The sequence below is a fragment of the Gobius niger genome, assembly GCF_951799975.1.
Source record: "Gobius niger genome assembly, chromosome: 11".
Lineage (NCBI taxonomy): Eukaryota > Metazoa > Chordata > Actinopteri > Gobiiformes > Gobiidae > Gobius > Gobius niger.
In genome coordinates, this window is record NC_136862.1 from 34,728,740 (window position 1) to 34,751,613 (window position 22,874).

The 22,874-nt window shown below is 42.3% G+C and overlaps 1 protein-coding gene across 1 annotated transcript in view; it reads right to left on the reverse strand.

Moving 5' to 3' along the window:
- Positions 1 to 21,560, reverse strand: part of LOC306970709 (olfactory receptor 8G17-like) — a gene marked incomplete at both ends in the record, with an annotated part of 32,183 nt that extends 10,623 nt beyond the window's left edge. The window contains one exon of the mRNA XM_079566736.1: positions 21,531 to 21,560. Coding sequence (XP_079422862.1) covers positions 21,531 to 21,560 — 30 coding nt within the window. The remainder of the gene's footprint in view (positions 1 to 21,530) is intronic.
- Between the last annotated feature and the right edge of the window lie 1,314 nt (positions 21,561 to 22,874).

Consider the following 22,874-nt stretch of genomic DNA (forward strand, 5'->3'; position numbering starts at 1 on the left):
TCCTCATGTGTCATGTTCTCCTCATGTGTCATGTTCTCCTCATGTGTGATGTTCTCCTCATGTGTGATGTTCTCCTCATGTGTCATGTTCTCCTCATGTGTGTGATGTTCTCCTCATGTGTGTCATGTTCTCCTCATGTGTGTCATGTTCTCCTCATGTGTGTCATGTTCTCCTCATGTGTCATGTTCTCCTCATGTGTCATGTTCTCCTCATGTGTGTGATGTTCTCCTCATGTGTGATGTTCTCCTCATGTGTCATGTTCTCCTCATGTGTGTCATGTTCTCCTCATGTGTCATGTTCTCCTCATGTGTCATGTTCTCCTCATGTGTGTCATGTTCTCCTCATGTGTGTCATGTTCTCCTCATGTGTCATGTTCTCCTCATGTGTCATGTTCTCCTCATGTGTCATGTTCTCCTCATGTGTCATGTTCTCCTCATGTGTGTCATGTTCTCCTCATGTGTCATGTTCTCCTCATGTGTGTCATGTTCTCCTCTTGTGTGTCATGTTCTCCTCATGTGTCATGTTCTCCTCATGTGTCATGTTCTCCTCATGTGTGTCATGTTCTCCTCATGTGTCATGTTCTCCTCATGTGTCATGTTCTCCTCATGTGTCATGTTCTCCTCATGTGTGTCATGTTCTCCTCATGTGTGTCATGTTCTCCTCTTGTGTGTCATGTTCTCCTCATGTGTCATGTTCTCCTCATGTGTCATGTTCTCCTCATGTGTGTCATGTTCTCCTCATGTGTGTCATGTTCTCCTCATGTGTGATGTTCTCCTCATGTGTCATGTTCTCCTCATGTGTCATGTTCTCCTCATGTGTCATGTTCTCCTCATGTGTGTCATGTTCTCCTCATGTGTGTGATGTTCTCCTCATGTGTGTCATGTTCTCCTCATGTGTGATGTTCTCCTCATGTGTCATGTTCTCCTCATGTGTGATGTTCTCCTCATGTGTGATGTTCTCCTCATGTGTGATGTTCTCCTCATGTGTCATGTTCTCCTCATGTGTCACGTTCTCCTCATGTGTCACGTTCTCCTCATGTGTCATGTTCTCCTCATGTGTCATGTTCTCCTCATGTGTCATGTTCTCCTCATGTGTCATGTTCTCCTCATGTGTGTCATGTTCTCCTCATGTGTGTCATGTTCTCCTCATGTGTGATGTTCTCCTCATGTGTCATGTTCTCCTCATGTGTCATGTTCTCCTCATGTGTCATGTTCTCCTCATGTGTGTCATGTTCTCCTCATGTGTGTCACGTTCTCCTCATGTGTGATGTTCTCCTCATGTGTCATGTTCTCCTCATGTGTCATGTTCTCCTCATGTGTCATGTTCTCCTCATGTGTGTCATGTTCTCCTCATGTGTGATGTTCTCCTCATGTGTCATGTTCTCCTCATGTGTCATGTTCTCCTCATGTGTCATGTTCTCCTCATGTGTCATGTTCTCTTCATGTGTCATGTTCTCCTCATGTGTCATGTTCTCCTCATGTGTCATGTTCTCCTCATGTGTCACGTTCTCCTCATGTGTCACGTTCTCCTCATGTGTCACGTTCTCCTCATGTGTCATGTTCTCCTCATGTGTCACGTTCTCCTCATGTGTCATGTTCTCCTCATGTGTCATGTTCTCCTCATGTGTCATGTTCTCCTCATGTGTCATGTTCTCCTCATGTGTGTCATGTTCTCCTCATGTGTCATGTTCTCCTCATGTGTCATGTTCTCCTCATGTGTGTGATGTTCTCCTCATGTGTGTCATGTTCTCCTCTTGTGTCATGTTCTCCTCATGTGTCATGTTCTCCTCATGTGTCATGTTCTCCTCATGTGTCATGTTCTCCTCATGTGTGTCATGTTCTCCTCATGTGTCATGTTCTCCTCATGTGTCATGTTCTCCTCATGTGTCATGTTCTCCTCATGTGTCATGTTCTCCTCATGTGTCATGTTCTCCTCATGTGTGTGATGTTCTCCTCATGTGTGTCATGTTCTCCTCATGTGTGTGATGTTCTCCTCATGTGTCATGTTCTCCTCATGTGTGTCATGTTCTCCTCATGTGTGATGTTCTCCTCATGTGTGTCATGTTCTCCTCATGTGTCATGTTCTCCTCATGTGTGATGTTCTCCTCATGTGTCATGTTCTCCTCATGTGTGATGTTCTCCTCATGTGTGTCATGTTCTCCTCATGTGTGTGATGTTCTCCTCATGTGTGTCATGTTCTCCTCATGTGTCACGTTCTCCTCATGTGTCATGTTCTCCTCTTGTGTCATGTTCTCCTCTTGTGTCATGTTCTCCTCATGTGTGTCATGTTCTCCTCATGTGTCATGTTCTCCTCATGTGTGATGTTCTCCTCATGTGTGTCATGTTCTCCTCATGTGTGTGATGTTCTCCTCATGTGTGATGTTCTCCTCATGTGTGATGTTCTCCTCGTGTGTGTCATGTTCTCCTCATGTGTGTCATGTTCTCCTCATGTGTGTCATGTTCTCCTCATGTGTGATGTTCTCCTCATGTGTCATGTTCTCCTCATGTGTGTCATGTTCTCCTCATGTGTGATGTTCTCCTCATGTGTCATGTTCTCCTCATGTGTGATGTTCTCCTCATGTGTCATGTTCTCCTCTTGTGACATGTTCTCCTCATGTGTCATGTTCTCCTCTTGTGTCATGTTCTCCTCTTGTGTCATGTTCTCCTCATGTGTGTCATGTTCTCCTCATGTGTCATGTTCTCCTCATGTGTGATGTTCTCCTCATGTGTGTCATGTTCTCCTCATGTGTGTCATGTTCTCCTCATGTGTGATGTTCTCCTCATGTGTCATGTTCTCCTCATGTGTGATGTTCTCCTCATGTGTGATGTTCTCCTCTTGTGTCATGTTCTCCTCATGTGTGTCATGTTCTCCTCTTGTGTCATGTTCTCCTCATGTGTCATGTTCTCCTCATGTGTCATGTTCTCCTCTTGTGTCATGTTCTCCTCTTGTGTGTCATGTTCTCCTCATGTGTGTCATGTTCTCCTCATGTGTCATGTTCTCCTCATGTGTCATGTTCTCCTCATGTGTCATGTTCTCCTCATGTGTCATGTTCTCCTCATGTGTCATGTTCTCCTCATGTGACATGTTCTCCTCATGTGTCATGTTCTCCTCATGTGTCATGTTCTCCTCATGTGTGTCATGTTCTCCTCATGTGTGTCATGTTCTCCTCATGTGTGTCATGTTCTCCTCATGTGTGTGATGTTCTCCTCATGTGTGATGTTCTCCTCATGTGTCATGTTCTCCTCATGTGTGTCATGTTCTCCTCATGTGTCATGTTCTCCTCTTGTGTGTCATGTTCTCCTCATGTGTCATGTTCTCCTCATGTGTGTCATGTTCTCCTCATGTGTGTCATGTTCTCCTCATGTGTGATGTTCTCCTCATGTGTCATGTTCTCCTCATGTGTCATGTTCTCCTTATGTGTGTCATGTTCTCCTCATGTGTCATGTTCTCCTCATGTGTGTCATGTTCTCCTCATGTGTGTCATGTTCTCCTCTTGTGTCATGTTCTCCTCATGTGTGTCATGTTCTCCTCATGTGTCATGTTCTCCTCATGTGTCATGTTCTCCTCATGTGTGTCATGTTCTCCTCATGTGTCATGTTCTCCTCATGTGTGATGTTCTCCTCTTGTGTCATGTTCTCCTCATGTGTCATGTTCTCCTCATGTGTGTCATGTTCTCCTCATGTGTCATGTTCTCCTCATGTGTGATGTTCTCCTCATGTGTCATGTTCTCCTCATGTGTCATGTTCTCCTCATGTGTCATGTTCTCCTCATGTGTCATGTTCTCCTCATGTGTGTCATGTTCTCCTCTTGTGTCATGTTCTCCTCATGTGTCATGTTCTCCTCATGTGTGTCATGTTCTCCTCATGTGTCATGTTCTCCTCTTGTGTCATGTTCTCCTCATGTGTCATGTTCTCCTCATGTGTGTCATGTTCTCCTCATGTGTGTCATGTTCTCCTCATGTGTGTCATGTTCTCCTCATGTGTGTCATGTTCTCCTCATGTGTCATGTTCTCCTCATGTGTGATGTTCTCCTCATGTGTCATGTTCTCCTCATGTGTCATGTTCTCCTCATGTGTCATGTTCTCCTCATGTGTCATGTTCTCCTCATGTGTGTGATGTTCTCCTCATGTGTGTGATGTTCTCCTCATGTGTGTGATGTTCTCCTCATGTGTGTCATGTTCTCCTCATGTGTCATGTTCTCCTCATGTGTCATGTTCTCCTCATGTGTCATGTTCTCCTCATGTGTCATGTTCTCCTCATGTGTGTGATGTTCTCCTCATGTGTCATGTTCTCCTCATGTGTGTCATGTTCTCCTCATGTGTCATGTTCTCCTCATGTGTGTCATGTTCTCCTCATGTGTGTCATGTTCTCCTCATGTGTCATGTTCTCCTCATGTGTGTCATGTTCTCCTCATGTGTCATGTTCTCCTCATGTGTCATGTTCTCCTCATGTGTCATGTTCTCCTCATGTGTGTGATGTTCTCCTCATGTGTGATGTTCTCCTCATGTGTCATGTTCTCCTCATGTGACATGTTCTCCTCATGTGTCATGTTCTCCTCATGTGACATGTTCTCCTCATGTGTCATGTTCTCCTCATGTGTGTGATGTTCTCCTCATGTGTCATGTTCTCCTCATGTGTCATGTTCTCCTCATGTGTGTCATGTTCTCCTCATGTGTCATGTTCTCCTCATGTGTGTCATGTTCTCCTCATGTGTCATGTTCTCCTCATGTGTCATGTTCTCCTCATGTGACATGTTCTCCTCATGTGTCATGTTCTCCTCATGTGTCATGTTCTCCTCATGTGTGATGTTCTCCTCATGTGTGTCATGTTCTCCTCATGTGTGTGATGTTCTCCTCATGTGTGTGATGTTCTCCTCATGTGTGTGATGTTCTCCTCATGTGTGTCATGTTCTCCTCATGTGTGTGATGTTCTCCTCATGTGTGTGATGTTCTCCTCATGTGTGTCATGTTCTCCTCATGTGTGATGTTCTCCTCATGTGTGTCATGTTCTCCTCATGTGTGTGATGTTCTCCTCATGTGTGACATGTTCTCCTCATGTGTCATGTTCTCCTCATGTGTCATGTTCTCCTCATGTGTCGTGTTCTCCTCTTGTGTGATGTTCTCCTCTTGTGTCATGTTCTCCTCTTGTATCATGTTCTCCTCATGTGTGTCACGTTCTCCTCATGTGTCATGTTCTCCTCTTGTGTCATGTTCTCCTCTTGTGTCATGTTCTCCTCATGTGTGTCATGTTCTCCTCATGTGTCATGTTCTCCTCATGTGTGATGTTCTCCTCATGTGTGTCATGTTCTCCTCATGTGTCATGTTCTCCTCTTGTGTCATGTTCTCCTCTTGTGTGTCATGTTCTCCTCATGTGTGTCATGTTCTCCTCATGTGTCATGTTCTCCTCATGTGTCATGTTCTCCTCATGTGTGTCATGTTCTCCTCTTGTGTGTCATGTTCTCCTCATGTGTGTCATGTTCTCCTCTTGTGTCATGTTCTCCTCTTGTGTCATGTTCTCCTCTTGTGTCATGTTCTCCTCTTGTGTCATGTTCTCCTCATGTGTGTCATGTTCTCCTCATGTGTCATGTTCTCCTCTTGTGTCATGTTCTCCTTATGTGTCATGTTCTCCTCATGTGTCATGTTCTCCTCATGTGTGTCATGTTCTCCTCATGTGTCATGTTCTCCTCATGTGTGATGTTCTCCTCATGTGTGTCATGTTCTCCTCATGTGTCATGTTCTCCTCATGTGTGTCATGTTCTCCTCATGTGTCATGTTCTCCTTATGTGTCATGTTCTCCTCATGTGTCATGTTCTCCTCATGTGTGTCATGTTCTCCTCATGTGTGTCATGTTCTCCTCATGTGTGTCATGTTCTCCTCTTGTGTCATGTTCTCCTCATGTGTGTCATGTTCTCCTCTTGTGTTATGTTCTCCTCATGTGTGATGTTCTCCTCATGTGTGTCACGTTCTCCTCATGTGTCATGTTCTCCTCTTGTGTCATGTTCTCCTCATGTGTCATGTTCTCCTCATGTGTGTCATGTTCTCCTCATGTGTGTCATGTTCTCCTCATGTGTCATGTTCTCCTCATGTGTGATGTTCTCCTCATGTGTGTCATGTTCTCCTCATGTGTCATGTTCTCCTCTTGTGTCATGTTCTCCTCTTGTGTGTCATGTTCTCCTCATGTGTGTCATGTTCTCCTCATGTGTCATGTTCTCCTCATGTGTGTCATGTTCTCCTCATGTGTCATGTTCTCCTCATGTGTCATGTTCTCCTCATGTGTGATGTTCTCCTCATGTGTCATGTTCTCCTCATGTGTCATGTTCTCCTCATGTGTGTCATGTTCTCCTCATGTGTCATGTTCTCCTCATGTGACATGTTCTCCTCATGTGACATGTTCTCCTCATGTGTCATGTTCTCCTCATGTGTGATGTTCTCCTCATGTGTCATGTTCTCCTCATGTGTGATGTTCTCCTCATGTGTCATGTTCTCCTCATGTGTCATGTTCTCCTCATGTGACATGTTCTCCTCATGTGACATGTTCTCCTCATGTGTCATGTTCTCCTCATGTGTGATGTTCTCCTCATGTGTGATGTTCTCCTCATGTGTGATGTTCTCCTCATGTGTCATGTTCTCCTCATGTGTGATGTTCTCCTCATGTGTGATTGTCTCCTCATGTGTCATGTTCTCCTCATGTGTGTCATGTTCTCCTCATGTGTGATGTTCTCCTCTTGTGTGTCATGTTCTCCTCATGTGTCATGTTCTCCTCTTGTGTGTGATGTTCTCCTCTTGTGTGATGTTCTCCTCATGTGTCATGTTCTCCTCATGTGTGTGATGTTCTCCTCTTGTGTGTCATGTTCTCCTCATGTGACATGTTCTCCTCATGTGACATGTTCTCCTCATGTGTCATGTTCTCCTCATGTGTCATGTTCTCCTCTTGTGTGTGATGTTCTCCTCTTGTGTGTCATGTTCTCCTCATGTGACATGTTCTCCTCATGTGTCATGTTCTCCTCTTGTGTGTGATGTTCTCCTCATGGGTGATGTTCTCCTCATGTGTCATGTTCTCCTCTTGTGTGTCATGTTCTCCTCTTGTGTGATGTTCTCCTCATGTGTGTCATGTTCTCCTCTTGTGTGATGTTCTCCTCATGTGTGACCGCACCGACTAAACCAGGGGTCCCCAACTACCGGACCTGGGTCCAGATCTGGACCTCCAGAGGCTTCAGTCCGGACCCAAAGCCGTCAATATACTTCATTTCTAAGGCTGAATTATAAATTATCTAGTGATGTTAATTATGGCCTTTGTAATTAATTAATCGCAATTAATCACATTGAAGCCTCGGTTCTTTAGGGCATGTGTTGTTTTTTAGAGGCATATTTTCGATGCTTCTTTGTGTTTTCCTGGAGTTTGAGGCCGGTGTGAACGTTTCACACACTGATCTTTTTAACTCGGTTTATGTCGCTTTAACCCTTGTGTCATCCTTTCATTTTCTTACATTCGCCTCCCTAGTGAACACAATTGTACATGCTTTTCAAACTGCTATAAAAAACACAGATTTCTTTCTTTTTTTTTCTTTTTTTTTGCATAAATCCCTTGAACTACTTGATGACTTTCCAAAACTACCAAACATTCAATAGTTTTATGGATTTTAACCCTTTCAATGCCAGTTTCATTATGTAAACTTTGAAAAATGTCTAACTAAAAACAGAATGTGTTGAATACATTCTGAATAATAAACATTGTAGAGCTGGGGCTTTGATGGTGTTTAGAGCCTTGGATGGGTCAAAGTTTGGACACATTGATTTGACTGCATTTGTAGTTTCTCTGTAGTGGACGATTCTTTGTCCAAATGTTCGTGGCCCCATTGACTTCCATTTTAAAGACATTCAGGACTTCCAATTTTCTTTGCTCTCCTGTGTCCATATAAAAGTCATATATTTTATAATGTCAGCATTTCATTTTGAAGAACAAGAGTCAGATTTGACATTTTGATTTGATTTGTATTTTTTCAGTTTGGACCTTGTTCCTATTGTCGGAATGAATGAAATGGAATGAAATCATGGTGTTTCCCATTAGGATATAATGGGGCCATTCAGACTTTAAATCTCACTGTGTGATGTCAGCGTTTCATTTGGAAGAAAAGGACTTGAAAAAGGACTTGAATTTGATGTTTTAACAGCATTTTAGAATTTTCCACTTTTCTAATATTGGACACAGATGCTGTATCTTCAGTCAGCTTATACTGAATCTGTGGCCAAGAGGAAACAACAGGATTAGTTTGCTTTTGTGTTTTCTATAAAATATATGAATATTTGTAAAATGAACTAGTGATTTATCGACAATAATGTTTAGTGTGAATATTTTGACAGTTTATAAATCTTCAACACCAAAACAGCTCAGTGGGAGCGTCACAATCAGTGGTTAGTTTTGAAGCAGAAAAGTCTCCGTTTTGAAAACGAGGCTCAGGTTTGTAAACCTGAGGGAAACACGAGAATAAATCCATTTTTGTGTGTTGAGGTCACTTTCAGCTGCTAATTATGTTATTGTTAAAAGTGAAGCTTTAAATGGCTCTGGAAGAGCAAAGAAAAACATGTGTTTATAATGGAAGTCAATGGGGCTGTTTCAGCCGCTGCCATTTTCACATAAAGAATCGTCCAATACAGAAAAACTATAAATGCAATTAAATCCATTTCACTTCTCATCTGTGACACAAACACGGCTCTGGAATCAGACAAAGCCACAGCTCTCTGCATTTTATTATTACAAATATAATCCCACTTTTGTGTAACAATTTTTTGCAGTTTTAAGTTTTGAAACTGTGATTTTAAGAGTTAAAATCCAGAAAATTATGACATGTTTGGTAGTTTTGGAAAAGTTTCAAGTAGTTCATGTGATTTATGTAAAAAGAAGTGGAAAAAAATATTGAAAAATGTCGATTTTATGGCTGTTTTTAGGTGTGTACATTTTTGTACACTAGGGGGCGGCGTATGGAAAGTAAATCTCTCACTACAGAAAAACTTCAAATGCTGTCGAGTAAATTTTTGTCTCAACTTTGACACGTCCAAGGCTCTAAAATCCACCAATGCCCCAGCTCTGAACTATTCATTATTATAAAGATAATGAGGTTTTTATGTTGTTTTGCAACACAAACTTCAAAGTTTTTGTTTTCAAACTGGCAAACAAAGGGTTAAAATCCCCAAATAAAAAACATGTTTGGTAGCTTTGAGAAGGTGAGAAGTGATTCTTCAGATTTATGAAAAAAAAGTATGTAAAAAAGTATGTGGTTTTTATAGCAGTTTGAAAAACGTGTATATTTTTGTACACTAGGGGGCAAACGTGTAGAAAATGCAGAAAATAATAAAAGACCTGAGAGAAAAACAAACACTGGATTCGGAAAATTTGGCTCAAAAGAACATTTTCTGTAGAAATCCACGTCTCAAGCTGCTACACGGGAAAAAAAATGGTCATCAAATAAAAAAGAAATCTGGCAAAATGTACAAAAATGTACATAGGATGACACAAGGGTTAAGCGGGTGAATAAACAACTTAAACAAACCATAACAACCAACCAAACCATACCAATAACACCATACCAACCAAACCATACCAAAGAAACCATACCAAAGAAACCATACCAACCAAACCATACCAAAGAAACCATACCAAAGAAACCATACCAACCAAACCATACCAAAGAAACCATACCAATAACACCATACCAACCAAACCATACCAATAACACCATACCAACCAAACCATACCAAAGAAACCATACCAACCAAACCATACCAAAGAAACCATACCAAAGAAACCATACCAACCAAACCATACCAAAGAAACCATACCAACCAAACCATACCAAAGAAACCATACCAACCAAACCATACCAAAGAAACCATACCAAAGAAACCATACCAACCAAACCATACCAAAGAAACCATACCAACCAAACCATACCAAAGAAACCATACCAAAGAAACCATACCAACCAAACCATACCAAAGAAACCATACCAACAAAACCATACCAACCAAACCATACCAACCAAACCATACCAATGAAACCATACCAACCAAACCATACCAAAGAAACCATACCAACCAAACCATACCAATGAAACCATACCAACCAAACCATACCAAAGAAACCATACCAACCAAACCATACCAAAGAAACCATACCAAAGAAACCATACCAACCAAACCATACCAACCAAACCATACCAACCAAACCATACCAACCAAACCATACCAAAGAAACCATACCAACCAAACCATACCAAAGAAACCATACCAACCAAACCATACCAAAGAAACCATACCAACCAAACCATACCAATGAAACCATACCAAAGAAACCATACCAAAGAAACCATACCAACCAAACCATACCAAAGAAACCATACCAACCAAACCATACCAATGAAACCATACCAACCAAACCATACCAAAGAAACCATACCAACCAAACCATACCAATGAAACCATACCAACCAAACCATACCAAAGAAACCATACCAACCAAACCATACCAAAGAAACCATACCAACCAAACCATACCAAAGAAACCATACCAACCAAACCATACCAAAGAAACCATACCAAAGAAACCATACCAATGAAACCATACCAACCAAACCATACCAACCAAACCATACCAACCAAACCATACCAAAGAAACCATACCAACCAAACCATACCAAAGAAACCATACCAACCAAACCATACCAATGAAACCATACCAACCAAACCATACCAACCAAACCATACCAAAGAAACCATACCAACCAAACCATACCAACCAAACCATACCAACCAAACCATACCAACCAAACCATACCAATGAAACCATACCAACCAAACCATACCAATGAAACCATACCAACCAAACCATACCAACCAAACCATACCAAAGAAACCATACCAACCAAACCATACCAAAGAAACCATACCAACCAAACCATACCAACCAAACCATACCAACCAAACCATACCAACCAAACCATACCAAAGAAACCATACCAACCAAACCATACCAACCAAACCATACCAACCAAACCATACCAACCAAACCATACCAAAGAAACCATACCAACCAAACCATACCAAAGAAACCATACCAACCAAACCATACCAAAGAAACCATACCAAAGAAACCATACCAACCAAACCATACCAAAGAAACCATACCAACCAAACCATACCAAAGAAACCATACCAACCAAACCATACCAAAGAAACCATACCAAAGAAACCATACCAACCAAACCATACCAAAGAAACCATACCAAAGAAACCATACCAACCAAACCATACCAAAGAAACCATACCAACCAAACCATACCAAAGAAACCATACCAAAGAAACCATACCAACCAAACCATACCAAAGAAACCATACCAACCAAACCATACCAACCAAACCATACCAAAGAAACCATACCAACCAAACCATACCAAAGAAACCATACCAAAGAAACCATACCAACCAAACCATACCAACCAAACCATACCAAAGAAACCATACCAACCAAACCATACCAACCAAACCATACCAAAGAAACCATACCAAAGAAACCATACCAACCAAACCATACCAAAGAAACCATACCAACCAAACCATACCAAAGAAACCATACCAACCAAACCATACCAACCAAACCATACCAAAGAAACCACACCAACCAAACCATACCAAAGAAACCATACCAAAGAAACCATACCAATGAAACCATACCAAAGAAACCATACCAAAGAAACCATACCAACCAAACCATACCAAAGAAACCATACCAAAGAAACCATACCAACCAAACCATACCAAAGAAACCATACCAACCAAACCATACCAAAGAAACCATACCAAAGAAACCATACCAACCAAACCATACCAAAGAAACCATACCAACCAAACCATACCAAAGAAACCATACCAAAGAAACCATACCAACCAAACCATACCAAAGAAACCATACCAAAGAAACCATACCAACCAAACCATACCAAAGAAACCATACCAACCAAACCATACCAAAGAAACCATACCAACCAAACCATACCAAAGAAACCATACCAACCAAACCATACCAAAGAAACCATACCAACCAAACCATACCAACCAAACCATACCAAAGAAACCATACCAACCAAACCATACCAAAGAAACCATACCAAAGAAACCATACCAACCAAACCATACCAAAGAAACCATACCAAAGAAACCATACCAACCAAACCATACCAACCAAACCATACCAAAGAAACCATACCAACCAAACCATACCAATGAAACCATACCAAAGAAACCATACCAAAGAAACCATACCAACCAAACCATACCAACCAAACCATACCAAAGAAACCATACCAACCAAACCATACCAAAGAAACCATACCAACCAAACCATACCAACCAAACCATACCAACCAAACCATACCAAAGAAACCATACCAACCAAACCATACCAAAGAAACCATACCAACCAAACCATACCAACCAAACCATACCAACCAAACCATACCAAAGAAACCATACCAAAGAAACCATACCAAAGAAACCATACCAATGAAACCATACCAAAGAAACCATACCAAAGAAACCATACCAACCAAACCATACCAAAGAAACCATACCAAAGAAACCATACCAACCAAACCATACCAAAGAAACCATACCAACCAAACCATACCAAAGAAACCATACCAAAGAAACCATACCAACCAAACCATACCAAAGAAACCATACCAACCAAACCATACCAAAGAAACCATACCAACCAAACCATACCAAAGAAACCATACCAAAGAAACCATACCAACCAAACCATACCAAAGAAACCATACCAACCAAACCATACCAAAGAAACCATACCAACCAAACCATACCAAAGAAACCATACCAACCAAACCATACCAAAGAAACCATACCAAAGAAACCATACCAACCAAACCATACCAAAGAAACCATACCAAAGAAACCATACCAACCAAACCATACCAACCAAACCATACCAAAGAAACCATACCAACCAAACCATACCAAAGAAACCATACCAACCAAACCATACCAAAGAAACCATACCAAAGAAACCATACCAACCAAACCATACCAACCAAACCATACCAAAGAAACCATACCAACCAAACCATACCAAAGAAACCATACCAAAGAAACCATACCAACCAAACCATACCAAAGAAACCATACCAATAACACCATACCAACCAAACCATACCAATAACACCATACCAACCAAACCATACCAAAGAAACCATACCAACCAAACCATACCAAAGAAACCATACCAAAGAAACCATACCAACCAAACCATACCAACCAAACCATACCAAAGAAACCATACCAACCAAACCATACCAAAGAAACCATACCAACCAAACCATACCAAAGAAACCATACCAAAGAAACCATACCAACCAAACCATACCAAAGAAACCATACCAACCAAACCATACCAAAGAAACCATACCAACCAAACCATACCAAAGAAACCATACCAAAGAAACCATACCAACCAAACCATACCAAAGAAACCATACCAACCAAACCATACCAAAGAAACCATACCAAAGAAACCATACCAACCAAACCATACCAAAGAAACCATACCAACCAAACCATACCAACCAAACCATACCAACCAAACCATACCAATGAAACCATACCAACCAAACCATACCAAAGAAACCATACCAACCAAACCATACCAATGAAACCATACCAACCAAACCATACCAAAGAAACCATACCAACCAAACCATACCAAAGAAACCATACCAAAGAAACCATACCAACCAAACCATACCAACCAAACCATACCAACCAAACCATACCAAAGAAACCATACCAACCAAACCATACCAACCAAACCATACCAACCAAACCATACCAAAGAAACCATACCAACCAAACCATACCAAAGAAACCATACCAACCAAACCATACCAACCAAACCATACCAACCAAACCATACCAACCAAACCATACCAAAGAAACCATACCAACCAAACCATACCAAAGAAACCATACCAAAGAAACCATACCAACCAAACCATACCAAAGAAACCATACCAACCAAACCATACCAATGAAACCATACCAAAGAAACCATACCAAAGAAACCATACCAACCAAACCATACCAAAGAAACCATACCAACCAAACCATACCAATGAAACCATACCAACCAAACCATACCAAAGAAACCATACCAACCAAACCATACCAATGAAACCATACCAACCAAACCATACCAAAGAAACCATACCAACCAAACCATACCAAAGAAACCATACCAACCAAACCATACCAAAGAAACCATACCAACCAAACCATACCAATGAAACCATACCAACCAAACCATACCAATGAAACCATACCAACCAAACCATACCAAAGAAACCATACCAAAGAAACCATACCAATGAAACCATACCAACCAAACCATACCAATGAAACCATACCAACCAAACCATACCAACCAAACCATACCAAAGAAACCATACCAACCAAACCATACCAAAGAAACCATACCAACCAAACCATACCAATGAAACCATACCAACCAAACCATACCAACCAAACCATACCAAAGAAACCATACCAACCAAACCATACCAACCAAACCATACCAACCAAACCATACCAACCAAACCATACCAATGAAACCATACCAACCAAACCATACCAATGAAACCATACCAACCAAACCATACCAACCAAACCATACCAAAGAAACCATACCAACCAAACCATACCAAAGAAACCATACCAACCAAACCATACCAACCAAACCATACCAACCAAACCATACCAACCAAACCATACCAAAGAAACCATACCAACCAAACCATACCAACCAAACCATACCAACCAAACCATACCAACCAAACCATACCAAAGAAACCATACCAACCAAACCATACCAAAGAAACCATACCAACCAAACCATACCAAAGAAACCATACCAAAGAAACCATACCAACCAAACCATACCAAAGAAACCATACCAACCAAACCATACCAAAGAAACCATACCAACCAAACCATACCAAAGAAACCATACCAAAGAAACCATACCAACCAAACCATACCAAAGAAACCATACCAAAGAAACCATACCAACCAAACCATACCAAAGAAACCATACCAACCAAACCATACCAAAGAAACCATACCAAAGAAACCATACCAACCAAACCATACCAAAGAAACCATACCAACCAAACCATACCAACCAAACCATACCAAAGAAACCATACCAACCAAACCATACCAAAGAAACCATACCAAAGAAACCATACCAACCAAACCATACCAACCAAACCATACCAAAGAAACCATACCAACCAAACCATACCAACCAAACCATACCAAAGAAACCATACCAAAGAAACCATACCAACCAAACCATACCAAAGAAACCATACCAACCAAACCATACCAAAGAAACCATACCAACCAAACCATACCAACCAAACCATACCAAAGAAACCATACCAACCAAACCATACCAAAGAAACCATACCAAAGAAACCATACCAATGAAACCATACCAAAGAAACCATACCAAAGAAACCATACCAACCAAACCATACCAAAGAAACCATACCAAAGAAACCATACCAACCAAACCATACCAAAGAAACCATACCAACCAAACCATACCAAAGAAACCATACCAAAGAAACCATACCAACCAAACCATACCAAAGAAACCATACCAACCAAACCATACCAAAGAAACCATACCAAAGAAACCATACCAACCAAACCATACCAAAGAAACCATACCAAAGAAACCATACCAACCAAACCATACCAAAGAAACCATACCAACCAAACCATACCAAAGAAACCATACCAACCAAACCATACCAAAGAAACCATACCAACCAAACCATACCAAAGAAACCATACCAACCAAACCATACCAACCAAACCATACCAAAGAAACCATACCAACCAAACCATACCAAAGAAACCATACCAAAGAAACCATACCAACCAAACCATACCAAAGAAACCATACCAAAGAAACCATACCAACCAAACCATACCAACCAAACCATACCAAAGAAACCATACCAACCAAACCATACCAATGAAACCATACCAAAGAAACCATACCAAAGAAACCATACCAACCAAACCATACCAACCAAACCATACCAAAGAAACCATACCAACCAAACCATACCAAAGAAACCATACCAACCAAACCATACCAACCAAACCATACCAACCAAACCATACCAAAGAAACCATACCAACCAAACCATACCAAAGAAACCATACCAACCAAACCATACCAACCAAACCATACCAACCAAACCATACCAAAGAAACCATACCAAAGAAACCATACCAAAGAAACCATACCAATGAAACCATACCAAAGAAACCATACCAACCAAACCATACCAAAGAAACCATACCAACCAAACCATACCAAAGAAACCATACCAAAGAAACCATACCAACCAAACCATACCAAAGAAACCATACCAAAGAAACCATACCAACCAAACCATACCAAAGAAACCATACCAACCAAACCATACCAAAGAAACCATACCAAAGAAACCATACCAACCAAACCATACCAAAGAAACCATACCAACCAAACCATACCAAAGAAACCATACCAACCAAACCATACCAAAGAAACCATACCAAAGAAACCATACCAACCAAACCATACCAAAGAAACCATACCAACCAAACCATACCAAAGAAACCATACCAACCAAACCATACCAAAGAAACCATACCAACCAAACCATACCAAAGAAACCATACCAAAGAAACCATACCAACCAAACCATACCAAAGAAACCATACCAAAGAAACCATACCAACCAAACCATACCAACCAAACCATACCAAAGAAACCATACCAACCAAACCATACCAAAGAAACCATACCAACCAAACCATACCAAAGAAACCATACCAAAGAAACCATACCAACCAAACCATACCAACCAAACCATACCAAAGAAACCATACCAACCAAACCATACCAAAGAAACCATACCAAAGAAACCATACCAACCAAACCATACCAACCAAACCATACCAAAGAAACCATACCAACCAAACCATACCAACCAAACCATACCAAAGAAACCATACCAACCAAACCATACCAAAGAAACCATACCAAAGAAACCATACCAACCAAACCATACCAACCAAACCATACCAAAGAAACCATACCAACCAAACCATACCAAAGAAACCATACCAACCAAACCATACCAATGAAACCATACCAACCAAACCATACCAAAGAAACCATACCAACCAAACCATACCAATGAAACCATACCAACCAAACCATACCAAAGAAACCATACCAACCAAACCATACCAAAGAAACCATACCAACCAAACCATACCAAAGAAACCATACCAACCAAACCATACCAAAGAAACCATACCAACCAAACCATACCAAAGAAACCATACCAACCAAACCATACCAAAGAAACCATACCAACCAAACCATACCAAAGAAACCATACCAAAGAAACCATACCAATGAAACCATACCAAAGAAACCATACCAAAGAAACCATACCAACCAAACCATACCAAAGAAACCATACCAATGAAACCATACCAATGAAACCATACCAAAGAAACCATACCAACCAAACCATACCAAAGAAACCATACCAACCAAACCATACCAAAGAAACCATACCAAAGAAACCATACCAACCAAACCATACCAAAGAAACCATACCAATGAAACCATACCAATGAAACCATACCAAAGAAACCATACCAACCAAACCATACCAAAGAAACCATACCAAAGAAACCATACCAACCAAACCATACCAACCAAACCATACCAAAGAAACCATACCAACCAAACCATACCAAAGAAACCATACCAACCAAACCATACCAACCAAACCATACCAAAGAAACCATACCAAAGAAACCATACCAACCAAACCATACCAAAGAAACCATACCAAAGAAACCATACCAACCAAACCATACCAAAGAAACCATACCAAAGAAACCATACCAACCAAACCATACCAACCAAACCATACCAAAGAAACCATACCAACCAAACCATACCAACCAAACCATACCAACCAAACCATACCAAAGAAACCATACCAACCAAACCATACCAATGAAACCATACCAACCAAACCATACCAAAGAAACCATACCAACCAAACCATACCAAAGAAACCATACCAACCAAACCATACCAACCAAACCATACCAAAGAAACCATACCAAAGAAACCATACCAAAGAAACCATACCAATGAAACCATACCAAAGAAACCATACCAACCAAACCATACCAACGAAACCATACCAAAGAAACCATACCAATGAAACCATACCAACCAAACCATACCAAAGAAACCATACCAAAGAAACCATACCAAAGAAACCATACCAACCAAACCATACCAATGAAACCATACCAACCAAACCATACCAAAGAAACCATACCAACCAAACCATACCAATGAAACCATACCAACCAAACCATACCAAAGAAACCATACCAACCAAACCATACCAAAGAAACCATACCAAAGAAACCATACCAAAGAAACCATACCAACCAAACCATACCAATGAAACCATACCAACCAAACCATACCAATGAAACCATACCAACCAAACCATACCAAAGAAACCATACCAACCAAACCATACCAAAGAAACCATACCAACCAAACCATACCAACCAAACCATACCAAAGAAACCATACCAAAGAAACCATACCAACCAAACCATACCAAAGAAACCATACCAACCAAACCATACCAACCAAACCATACCAAAGAAACCATACCAACCAAACCATACCAATGAAACCATACCAACCAAACCATACCAAAGAAACCATGCCAACCAAACCATACCAACCAAACCATACCAAAGAAACCATACCGAAGAAACCATACCAATGAAACCATACCAACCAAACCATACCAAAGAAACCATACCAACCAAACCATACCAAAGAAACCATACCAAAGAAACCATACCAACCAAACCATACCAAAGAAACCATACCAACCAAACCATACCAATGAAACCATACCAACCAAACCATACCAAAGAAACCATACCAAAGAAACCATACCAACCAAACCATACCAAAGAAACCATACCAACCAAACCATACCAAAGAAACCATACCAACCAAACCATACCAACCAAACCATACCAACCAAACCATACCAAAGAAACCATACCAAAGAAACCATACCAAAGAAACCATACCAACCAAACCATACCAAAGAAACCATACCAATGAAACCATACCAAAGAAACCATACCAACCAAACCATACCAAAGAAACCATACCAAAGAAACCATACCAACCAAACCATACCAACGAAACCATACCAAAGAAACCATACCAATGAAACCATACCAATGAAACCATACCAATGAAACCATACCAACCAAACCATACCAACCAAACCATACCAAAGAAACCATACCAAAGAAACCATACCAAAGAAACCATACCAACCAAACCATACCAAAGAAACCATACCAACCAAACCATACCAACCAAACCATACCAACCAAACCATACCAAAGAAACCATACCAACCAAACCATACCAAAGAAACCATACCAACCAAACCATACCAAAGAAACCATACCAACCAAACCATACCAACCAAACCATACCAAAGAAACCATACCAACCAAACCATACCAATGAAACCATACCAATGAAAAACCATACAAACCAAACCATACCAACCAACCAAACAATCATTAATATAATAACCACCATGCATCCATCCATTTTCTTCCGCTTTATCCGGGGCCGGGTCGCGGGGGCAGCAGTCTCAGCAGAGATGCCCAAACTTCCCGATCCACACACACCTCCTCCAGCTGTTCTGGGGGGACCTCGAGGCCACACCAGGCCAGCTCGGAGACATAGTCCCACCACCGTGTCCTGGGCCTTCCACGAGGCCTTGTCCCACTAGGGATGCCCGAGCCACCTCAGCTGCTCCTTTCGACGTGAAGGAGCAGCGACTCTACTCCGAGCTCCTCTTGGGTAACTGAGCTCCTCACCCGATCTCGAAGGGTGCGCCCAGCCACCCTGCGAAGGAAACTCATTTCGGCCGCTTGTATTCGCGATCTTGTCCTTTCGGTCATGACCCAAATCTCATGACCATAGGTGAGGGTGGGAACGTAGATCGATCGGTAAATCGAGAGCTTTGCCCTCCGACTCAGCTCCCTCTTCACCACGACAGACCGATACAGCGACCGCATCACTGCTGACGCCGCACCGATCTGTCTGTTGATCTCACGCTTCAAATGAAACCATACCAACCAAACAAACCATACCATACCATACCAACCAAACCATGCCAACCAACGAAACCATACCAACTAAACAATATAACCAAACCATACCACCTAAACCATACTAACTAAACCATACCGACAAGGAGGACTCCCCACCGACCTGAAGAGGGGAAGCCAACTTTTTCCGGTGGAGAACCATGGCCTTGGATTTGGAGGTGCTGATCCTCATCCCAGCCGCTACACACTCGGCTGCAAAAACGCCCCAGAGCAGCTGTAGGTAATGATTTGTTGAAGTTTTGTTGACAAAACACATGTTGCCTGATTGGCCGAACTTCCACGAACCTTCAAGCACCCGATGAAGGGTATAGAGCTGGTCCAGTGTGCCACGACCAGGACAAAAAACACATTTTTCCTCCTGGAACCCAGGCCGGATCCTCCTCTCCAGCACCCTGGAGTAGACCTTACGAGGAGGCTGAGGAGTGTGATCCTTCTGTAATTGGACTCTGTAATTGACTTCAGCTTGGGTGATGGGCGAGCCCTCCTCCGAGTCCCCAGCCTTTTTCTTCCTCATTGGAAGAAGTGACGGTGGGATTGAGGAGATCCTCGAAGTACTCCACGGCTTGATAACATCCCCAGTCAAGGTCAGCACAGTAAACAGTGTTGGTGAAGCACTGCTTCCCCCTCCTGAGGCGCCGGATGGTTTGCCAGAATCTCTTTGAGGCCGCCCGATAGTCCTCCTCCATGGCCTCTTCGAACTCCTCCCAGACCCGAGTTTTTGCCTCTGCGACCACCCAAGCTGCAGCACACTTGGCCTGCCAGTACCTCTCAGCTGCCTCAGGAGTCCCACAAGCCAACAAGGCCAGGTAGGACTCCTTTTCCAGCTTGCACATGTTTTTAGAGGTATGGGAAACCGGAGTACCCGGAGGAAACCTACGCAGACACGGGGAGAACATGCAAACTCCACACAGAAAGGCCCCGTCCTGGTGGGAATCGAACCCGGGACCTTCTAGCTGTGAAGCCGAGGCGCAAACCGCTGCGCTACCGTGCCGCCCTCTGACACCCTTGTGCTCGAACATGGTGTTCGTTATGGACAAACCGTGACTAGCACAGAAGTCCAATAACAGAACACCACTCGGGTTCAGATCTGGGAGGCCGTTCTTCCCAATCATTCCCTCCCAGGTCTCACTGTCGTTACCCACGTGCAGTCCCCCAGTTGGAGCACCATCTAGTACCCCTCCCAGGGACTCCAAGAAGGCCGGGTACTCTGTGCCGATGTTGGGCCTGTAAGCTGAGACAACAGTGATAGACCTGTCCCCGACCCGGAGGCGTCCACCGGGGTGAACTCCAACACGTGACGGCTGAGCTGGGGGGATATGAGCAAACCCACCCCAGCCCGCCGCCTCTCCCCGCGGGCAACTCCAGAAAAATGGAGAGTCCAGCCTCTCTCCAGGAGTTGGGATCTGGAACCCAAACTGTGCGTGGAGCTGAGCCCGACTATATCTAGTCGGTATCTCTCAACCTCCCGCACAAGCTCAGGCTCCTCCCCCCCAACGGTGACGTCCCATGTCCCGAATGCCAGAAGCTGTGCACGCAGAGCAGGTCATCGAGGCACCTGCCTTCGACTGCCACTCAGTCCTCTCTGCACCCGACCCCTAAGGATCCCTCTGTGGATGGTGGGTCCACAGGAGGGCGGGCTTCAGGCTGTGCCCGGCCGGGCCTCGTGGGCTGAGGCCGGACTACCAGACACTCGCATTCGAGCCCCAGCCCCAGGTCTGGCTCCAGGGTGGGGCCCCGGTTGCGCCATACTGGGCGACGTCACGGTCCTTGTTATTGTATGTCCATATGGGTCTTCTGAACTGCTCTTCGTCTGACTCGTCACCTAAGACCTGTTTGCCATGGGAGACCCCACCAGGGGCATAAAGCCCCAGACAGCAGAGCTCCTAGGATCATTTGGGCACTCAAACAACCCCACCACATTAAGGTAGCAGCTCACGGGGTTGTACCAACGAAACCATACCAAAGAAACCATACCAACTAAACCATACCAACTAAACCATACCAACTAAACCATACCAACTAAACCATGCCAACTAAATTAAGATTATTTTTCCCAGTGACTTAGTTTGTTCTGTTGGAAAAAGTAGACAAACGAAACAACGTTCAGTCTCATAGCCTGTACCATGGGCTACACGCACAGTTTCCCCACACGACATCTTCATGACCAGCGGTCGTAAGTAGCTTTTATTGTAGAGCTAAAAAGTGTTAAATTATTATAATATAACATGTAAACAATTAAATATAATTTAAATTACTAACAGGACGCTTCTTTTTTGCGCAGGCACGTGCAAAACTTTTTAATTTTTACTTTGTTAGCCTCAAGACAAAAACATCCACCGTTATGAACACGGAGGTTTCCTCCAGTGAAGTCGTTACGTCTCACGTAATATTTTTAACCTGCTCCAGCCACATCCCAACGTTTACTCTCCGTCCTTTACCAAATCTTGAGCTATCGCTTCATTTCTGTGGGACCTGTTCACTT